This window comes from Ochotona princeps, chromosome 12 (genome assembly GCF_030435755.1).
Source record: "Ochotona princeps isolate mOchPri1 chromosome 12, mOchPri1.hap1, whole genome shotgun sequence".
Classification (NCBI taxonomy): domain Eukaryota; kingdom Metazoa; phylum Chordata; class Mammalia; order Lagomorpha; family Ochotonidae; genus Ochotona; species Ochotona princeps.
In genome coordinates, this window is record NC_080843.1 from 7,146,102 (window position 1) to 7,155,342 (window position 9,241).

The following is a 9,241-nucleotide window of genomic DNA, read 5'->3' on the forward strand; positions in this document are numbered from 1 at the left end:
CTTTCCTTTTAATTTGTCCACACCTCCTTATAAGAACTCAGCATGCCCCACTGTCCTCTTTAGAGGAAACCAAAGTAAGCTTAAACTGAGCAATAAATATTCAACACACAGTAACTACACCTGTGCCAATTTAGATGCAATATTTGCAGAGTTGTAAATGATGTACTCACACACCTACAATATAAATTTGTCAAAAGGTGAGAACCCTCCAAGTCAGTCCATCAGGGATGGGTGCTGAGCCTACTGGCTAGGGACCTGAAGCCCCATGCAGTGCTGGGGTTTGGGTGCCACCCCCAGCTTGCCACCCAGGCACACTCAGGGAGGCAATGGAGACGGTTCAGGTACCTGGCCTGCCGCCGTTCACTCTGGGGACCTGGGTGTCATTTCCAGCTCTCAGCTCCGGTCCAGGCATTTGGAGAGCGAACCAATGAGTGAGAGCGTGCTCTCGCTGCCTCTCAATAACCACAAAAACCGCCACCATTAAAACAAAAAAGAAAAAAAGGAAGGAAAAGGAGAAAGAGCTTAGGTTCCCAGGGTCATAGTCCACAGTGCGGAGTTGGTTTCTAGGTCAGCATTTCATCAACAGCTGCCCAGAGGTGTGGCTCTGGCTGCTGGGCCCACCCCACGAGTGACCAGCAGGTGAGCAGTAACTCCCTCTCCTTCCTTCCATGCTCTTCCAAGTAAATAACTTTTTTTAAAAAAAAGAGATTAAAAATTTTTTTTTATTGGAAAGTCAGATATACAGAGAAGGAGAGACAGAAAGGAAGATCTTCCATCCAATGATTCACTCCCCAAGCGGCTACAAAAGCTGGAGCTGAGCTGATCTGAAGCCAGGAGCCCAGAGCCTCTTCTGGGTCTCCCATGCGGGTGCAGGATCCCAAGGCTTTGGAGCAGTGAGCTGGATGGGAAAGGGGGCCAGCGGGATTAGAATCGGTGCCCTATGGGATCCTGGCGCATGCAAGGCGAGGACTCTAGCCACTCGGCTGTAGCATAGGGCCCTCAAGTAAATAACCTTTAAATAAAAGTTATTCAATTTTAAGAAAGAAATGTGAATTGAATACCACATGAAATTAACCTCATAATAAATTTTCGCAACACTTCAGCATGAAATTATTGTCATTTGACAGAAAGTTTCTGAATAATGTGATCCCCACTGAGCTGTATATACTTGTCCCTATCGCCAGACAGGACAGCCAGTGCCACACACAGGAGCTGTTCTCCTCCCACTGGGCCCTATAAAAAGCAAACACGGGCAGAGCAGAATGGAAAGCCTGGTGACCCTGTAATAAAGCCTCAAGGAGGTGATTGCTCTCACGGCTAGAAGACTTAAGAGCCATTAGGAGGACAACAAGAGTTAAGTATTAGTTAGCAGGAGAACCCTGGGAGCTGCGGGCTCCGCTCCAGGCGCCTAGGAGCCAACACCCGCAGCGCTCCGGCTCCAGGAGGGCTGCCCTCCTAGCCCAGGTCCACCTCAGATGACACATACAGAGAAGGCTGGCAGACACAGACGGAGGAGGGCGAGTCCGCAACACCCACATCAATTGTTTACTGGTGGATTTCCGTAGAAGGTTAAGTTTACCAAAGTTAAGGCTTCCGATGCAGACACTGCTCTCATACACACACACACACAAATTCCAAAGGGCTAAAAGTTTGCCTGAAACCAACTAAACTGGGTTCCCACGTAAAACGAGGGCCAGCGACCCTACAACAAACACGCTGCACAAGACGAGTAAAAATAGAGCACACGCGACGACCGGCACAAGCCCTTCCGGAAGCCGCCCAAGTTATCTTCTCGAAACCGTAACCGGGCGGTCTGCCAGGCGCCCCTCGCCCGATTTCAGCCCTCTCCGCCCCGCACCCCCACGCCGTGCTAAAAGCGTCCGATTCTCGCCCAGAGATCGGGTGCCCGCGTCTCCCCCGTCTCCCCACGCCCGCCGCGCCCCGCTAGCTGCTTTTGTCTGGGCCAGCTGCTCGGCCCAGGCCGGCCGCCGGACACCCGGGCGCCGCCGGGTCCCGCCGTTGCCTCCCCCGGCCCGGGCAGGGCCGCAGCGCCGGGTACCGGCCCGATGAGCTCCGAGGCCGCCCGCCCTCCTCAGCCCAACCCGCCTCTCGGCGACCCCGGCCCTCTTGGGGCTTCCTCACCTGCATGCCCGGAGCCCCGGGATCGACCCCCGTGTCCAGCACCGCGATGAGCACCCCGCGCCCGTCATACTCCGGGTAGCGGCAGAGGAAGGACGCGGCTCCGGTCTCTTTCTTGGGTAGGAGACCGTGGAAGGGGAAGGGCTCCTCGGTGGCGGAGGTGGCCATGGACGCAGGCTGGAGGACGAGGAAGAGGCAAACTGCCAGGCTGCGCGCGGACGGGCGGCGCGAGGACACACGGTGGCCGCAGGCCGGAGGCGGAGGCAAGGGGCGGGGCCGAACGGTTCCCAGCCAATCCCGGAGCGCCAGGGCCGGGGCGACCAATCCAGTGCTGCAACGTCAACCAACGGCGCCGCTCTGTTGAGCTGCAGAGAAGAGGGCGGAGTCTGTGAACCTAAAGGGAGGGTTCGGGCCTCGAACCACCAGATCAGCGGTAGAAGTCGCCGGCCGTGAACCAGCCACCCCAGGCCCTGATCTAGACACTCGGGGCCCCTGAACCCGAACACCCAGTGAGAGATGAGAGGGAAGGAGCGGGCACTGGCCAGCGGAGACTCTGAACTTGAGGTGGTGTTGGGACCTCACCTCACGCTCGCTTCTTCCCCTCAGGCCGTAGACTCGGGGCGCGGGCGAGCCGTGGGGTCGGCGTGGTAGCCCGTGAGGAAAGCCGAGACGGCCCCGCCGGTGCTCGCTGCTTTCCCGTGGGCACGTCTGGAGAAGCCAGTCCACCTCAGGCCGGCGGCCGAGCGCCCCGGCGGCTCTCCCGCGCCCTCCCCGGCCCGGCATCGGCGGGTTCACGCCACAGCCCCGGCTGGCACCAGCTGTCCCGGCAGCCGGGGCGATGGTAGCAGGTCTGGGGAGGGCTGCTTCTCACTGCAGCGATTTGAAATGCTTAAAATAAAACCTATAGAAAGCAGAGTAGATTAGGCTTGAGAGCCCAGTCTCAAAAGGTGAAAACTCCAGCGAGGGAGCTAGCACTCGGACTACCACAGCTTCCCAACAGCGTAAGTGAGGCCTTTAATGTATCTGTCACAACTGCTGAGAACCTGATTTTTATCCATGACAAGACCAGCAGTGACTACTGATACAGTTATTACCAACATCCGACTGAACAGATTTAACGTAGAGGCGTCAAAGGAAACAAGCGAAATGAGACTTTTAAGGTTTCCTCTTTTTTTTGAGATGAAATGTAACTGGTAGCGCTTCTTGACAGTTTTGGAGCCTCTGGGTGCTCTCAGCGGGCCTGGGAGCCCAGCCACAGCATTTACGAGGTTCTTCATGTGGTCCCCAAATCAGTGGCTGTGGAGTGGTTTCTGTTGACTCCGGTGACAGTCTTCAATTGCGCAAATCCTAGGGAAGCATGTTCTTGTGACTGGCCAGGAAAAGGAGAGTTTGGTGCTGTGTAAAAATGGTGCATGGAGCACCAAAAGACACTTCTACTTAATTCCACTTTCCAAACACTCACTCCACGAGTGGGTAGGGAATGAACTGTTTTCTGAAACGTGAGTGGAGGAATGTCTATTAGACTGTGTGATAATAGTGTTCACCGAGGTGCTACTTTTTGCTTGTGTAGCCCATAAAAATGCTTTAGAAATTCTGCATCCCTTTGTACACTAGTAAGGTGGCATCGAATTTGTCGTTGCAGATTTAAGAAATTCTAAAGGATATAATTTTGATCCTATTGCAAATTTTGGGTCTTTAATGAAATTTTATATCTTTTACTTGAATAGTTATAGTTGATGTAGCTCTTTGATATCTGCCGAATTCCTAAAACATGTTTTGTTTACAATCAATTGTATATCTTATGTCACTAATTTTTCTTGAAATTTTATTTTAATTGTACACAGAACTTATTCTAATGTAAATTACACTTATAATGGAAAATTGTATTGATCCTTTATCATCTGCAACAAAGATTATATATATTGTTTATTTAAAAATGACATTTATTTGTTTGCAATGCAATTAGAGAGACAGAGAGGAATCTTCCATCTACTGGTTGACTTCCTAAGTGCTTGCACTGGCTGAGGCTAGCTGGGCCAAAGGCAGGCCCTGAACTCCACCCAGATCTCCTATGTGGCTGCCGGAGCCCAAAGGCCTGGGTTGTCCGTTATCAAGGAGGTGAATCGAGAACATGAATCAGTAACCATATGGCATCACAGTAGCCATATGCCAGTCTCAAGGTGTCTCTATTTACCTTTGATTTATTTATTGATAGGGGAGCTCTTCCATCTGCTGGTTCACTCCTTAGATGGCCACAGTAACTGGGACTGGGCCACCTCAAGTCAGGAGCCAGAAGCAGCTTTGTCCAGGTCTCCCACGTGGCTGGTAGAGGCCCAGGCACTTGGGTCATCTTCTGCTGCTTTTCCCAGGCCATTAGCAGGAAGCTGGGTTGAAAGCGGAGCAGCTGAGACTGGAAATGATGCTCATATGCAGTACCAGCGTTTCAGGCAACAGTTTAACCCACTACACCATAATCCTGGCTTCATCTAATTTTTATTTTTAAGTTAGTACTGATTTCTCAGGATCACAGTGTTAAAACATCTTTTGTGTTATCTTTTGATCACAAAGTTGATGAAAGCATTTATACACAATGAAATACTAGTCAGATGTGAAAAGGAATGAAGGCCAGTCATTTGCAATAAAATAGATAGAACTGGAAGTGACCAAGTTAAAGCCCAGAAAGGCAAATCCTGCAGTTTCTGCTTCCTGCGGGAGCGAAAACAAAAACATACAATCCCGACACAGAATGCTGATTAATAGAGACAGGAAGAGCTAAGTTTTGGTTTAAAAAAATAGGGGAAGCTGGATGTGTGCTCTTTTGAGAACACTTTGTACTGTTGTGCAATCTGTTTTGTAAATTTAAAACTATTCTGAAATGAAAGGTTAAAAAATCAAGTGCGACTCTCTTACACTTTAAATCTGCCCACATTTTTAAGCAAATAGAATGAATAAATTGAAGCTTTGATTGAAAATTATAGAATGAAAATAAAACTTCTTACTGAAAATATGGCTTTTACAAAGATGCATATAGGATGGTAAGACATGCTACTGTTAATGACAGGACCACTGCAGTGTGAAGGAGGCGGTTTCCCTGGTGTTTCTGTTGTAAATGTGGAGCCCTCACCCAGTGCTAATCTTTTAGGGAGCAAAACCCAACTGCTGCTGCTGAGATGATGAGAACTTAGAAGGATAGTTTTTCCTATTTTACAAATTGCTTGATGACAAATGGCATTGTTGGCTAAAAGTTTTGCATAATTTGGAGAAAAAGGTGGATTTAATCAGACAAAATGAAAAAAATACCTAATACTAACACCCAGCGCAGCAATATATTCTTTGTGCATTGGTATTTCCAGGTACTTGTTCCCCCTAGTGCGTTCTAAGATATTTTTAAGAAACTGATCTACTAAGTGTGATCTTAAAATTATTCTCAGTTGAAAAGAAAAAGCAACATTGGATTGGGTATCAGACTTTGACTACAAAGACAGTTTTCTTGACCGTATTTCAGATCTTCCCTTGGTTTGATACTCAGAGTCTATGGCACCTGCTAGATGCAGAATGTACGCCGACCCAGAATAGGAGGTGCAGAGGAGCACAGCCAGGTAGGTGCATCTAGGCAGGAGTGGAGATAAGGTTTAAGGGCCGGGAAAATCATTGTGTTGAATTCAGTCCTGCCTTTATTCCACAGTTTGAAGACCGATAGTTTATTTAAGGTGTGAAAAAAATTAAGTTTATATAAGGTGTGAAAAAAAATCACTTTGACTAAAAAAGTCATTTACCCTTTGTCTTTAAACCGGATCATTTTATATGTAGTCTACACTTACACTTTTTCCTGCTTTGACTTAATGGCCATCTCAGTTAAGGGGAATCTAAATGGCTGTGTCAAATTATGTAAGTTGATTGTACACTGGTCCTGGAAGCAAACAGCTAGAAGATACTTGGAAGACATAGATAAAGGGCTACTAAATGGGAGGGAGAGACAGAGGAGGATGGTACAAAGGGTCAGTAGGCCAAGGCCTCAGGAGATGAAGGAATAGGCCGGACCCACAAAAGTTCCCACACAGCGTTGTTTGAAGCAGAAATGCTGAGTCAGACCTGATCAACATTTTCTTTCCTGACACCTGCCCCGCTTAAAGATTGCAAACAGTTGCAAAAAGCAACTGTTGCCTATGTGTCACCTTTGCAACTAGTTTTGCCCTGAGCATTTAGAGAATGTCTTAATCTAATTCCTAAACTCAGTGTAAGCATCCAAAACATCCCAACTGCTGGGTTTGGAAATACTGAGCATTTACAGCATGGCTGGGGAGTGAGTGTGGCAGGAATGCTGGGGCACTGAAAGAAGGGTCACTTCCTGGACAGCTGTGCTGGCCTCCGGGGCACCCTGCAATGTGTGGGGTCTACAACACAACCACTGAGCCGTCGTCTTTTCACTGCTGCTAAGAATAATTAAGAGATTTGTGTAAAAATAGAGACATAATATGGAAGAATTCTACTAGCTTCTATGGGATGAGAAAGAATCAGGTGGAAGCATTGGTTGAGGAGGTAATTTATCAGTTTGTCGGCAAAGGGCATTATGCTGTATTTTCAAGAAGACCTCTGGTTGTGAATGGGGCTGCACAGAAAGGAGCAGTGAGGCACAATACAGTAACAGAATGCCAAAGGCCAAGAGTCGCCACAGAAACGAGATTGCTTTCAAAGCAGCAGCAGCAATGCACTGACAACTGAATTTTCAACAATAATGAAGAAAAATGAGAAGACACTGAAATGACAGTTCAACAATTTTGGGAGAAAATCCAGTCATCCCTTGGTGCTTGTTGGGGGAGGATATGGTCCAGGAATTCCCCACCCCAACACACACACACACACACACACACACACACACACCCCAGAATCTACAGATACTTAAACTGCTAACATAATCTGGCCTAGTATAGCCTACACACATCCTCTCATACATTTAAATTATCTTTGCATTACGTATAACACCTAGTTCAATGTAAGTGATGTACAAATGGTTGTTAAACTGTATTGTTTAGGAAATAATGACAAGGAGAAAATAAGTACCTCAGACCAGGTGCATTCCTCCCCCAACCTCCCACAAACATTTTCAATCTGGAGTTGATTGAATCCTCAGATGTGGAACCAGAGGACGGAGTGTAATTGCCAGCCTGGGATTCCATATAGTAATGAAACCATCCTTCAAGAATGAGGATGAGATAAGGCTGTTGTCAGAGATACAGCAGCTGAGACGGTGTGTCACTGGACGGGCGGCAAAGGAGAAACCCTGAAGGATAGGCCCTGTGCAGAGGAAAGGCAATCCAATTGCAAAGGCAGAACTTCAGGGGAGAGTAGAACATAGAAAATGGTAAATTTGAGTGGAAATGTAATGCTGACTTAAGAGATAGTGATGGCAATAATAATTTTAATGCATTGTGAAAAAAAATAGTCTAGATGGGCAGATATTATGCCAGAGTGGGTTAAGCTGCCACTCAGCACATCCCATGTTGGAGGGTTGGGTTGGAGTTCCACCTCTGCTCGTGATCCAACTCCCTGCTGATGCACAAACTGGGAGGCAGTGGGTGATGGCTCAAATACCTGGATACTGCCACTTACTTGGGAGATGTAGAGGCAGTTTTTGGTTTCTGGCTTTGGCCCGATTTAGACTTTGCTGTTGAGGGCATTTCGGCAATGAATCAGCAGATAAAAGGTCTCACTTTTTCAAATAAATAAAAAATAAACATTTATGATACACATAGAATTAAAGTATATAATAGCAATGGCAAAAAGAGAAAAATGGACAGAGAAAAAAAGAGAACCACAATATCCAAAATTTGTTTCATTATGTGGAAAAAAACGAGGAAGTATCAACTCAATAGGGCTCTGATAAGTTAAGGATGTACTTGAAGCGTAAGTGCGATGCATTCACATGAAATAGATCCAATGTTCTGCAAATAGGAAGATATGAATTTTCCTGTAGGAAAGGAGTCTCTGCAGGGAAGTTGCTACTTGTAGTCCTGGGAGAGGTAAAGAGGTCCCAGTGTGCAGTGGAAGTCTTTGGCTGTCTCCTTGGCGACCTTCCCCTCACAGCATGCTGGTGTTCGAGGCCCACCTGCTCTGTCTGCAGAGCCACTGGGAACACTGGTTGCAGCAGCAAGTCTCTCACCTGCCACAGGCCTTAACGGGCTGGAGGTTTAAAGACACAAGAGAAGCTTGCAGCATATGGCCTTATCTAGAGGGGCTGGCTTGTCCTGGGAAGTACAGAGGAGGCTCATGCAGTGGACAGCCTCTGCACGCAGCCCTGACAGAGGGGACATTGTGATCATGGTTGTAAGGTTCCACTCAAACCTGTCTGCAGCCTTCAGCGGTGACACAGAGAAACCTCGTGTCTGTTAGGGACGGCTTTGCTATGGCAGCACAGAAACCAGAGGTTCAGTAACTTGGAGACGTTTCACACCAGTCTGCACTGCGGGCTGCTGGTGACACTGCTCCCAGTAATCTGGTCTTGGGCTCAGGCTGAAGCAGCAGGCACTGGCAGGAACTTAGTTGGTTGCTGTGCTGGGAGGAAGAGCTGAGGAAAGCAGACAGCTTCCATTGCTTGGGCTCACATTTCATTGACCAAAGCAAGTCTCAAGGCCAAGCCCAAGTTCAAGGGTAGAAAAGTGCAGTTTCATCATGTACTCGGGAACAATCTTAATCTGTTTGGTGTGCTGCAAAAATATCACAAACTGGGTGGACTGTAAATGACAGGTTTATTTCTCACAGTCCTGGAGGCCAAGAGATTCACCAACAGGTAGGTCCAATGAAGGGAAGATCTGACTGGTTGTGATTTCTACCACAGCCTTGTCAGGACCCAGTGTGTTTTCATGCTGGTGAAATAGCAGTGATGTATTATGGTTGCAAAAATGTACCTCCTCCTGTGGGCAGTGTGGATGAGCTGTTAAACAGAGGGAGCTACCTGTGCATAAGCACTTAGATAAAGGAAAAGCACCCATGGAGCTGGCTTTTGGGGACAGTGAGCTAAAGTACCACCTACAATACTGCCATCTTTCATTGACCTCAGTTTGCGTCTTGGCTGCTCCACTTCCAACCTGGCTCCCTGCTGAGG

At 47.8% G+C, this 9,241-nt stretch overlaps 1 protein-coding gene across 3 annotated transcripts in view; it reads right to left on the reverse strand.

Annotated features, from left to right (window-relative positions):
* Window positions 1–2,410, reverse strand: part of TPP2 (tripeptidyl peptidase 2) — a 65,061-nt gene extending 62,651 nt beyond the window's left edge. The window contains exon 1 of one of the 3 annotated variants that reach the window (XM_004577365.4): window positions 2,143–2,408. In XM_004577365.4, coding sequence (XP_004577422.2) covers window positions 2,143–2,307 — 165 coding nt within the window. In that variant the 5' untranslated portion in view covers window positions 2,308–2,408. Of the gene's footprint in view, window positions 1–2,142 lie in introns of all 3 variants that reach the window. The other 2 variants (XM_004577366.3, XM_058670500.1) reach the window with 2 other exon arrangements.
* Between the last annotated feature and the right edge of the window lie 6,831 nt (window positions 2,411–9,241).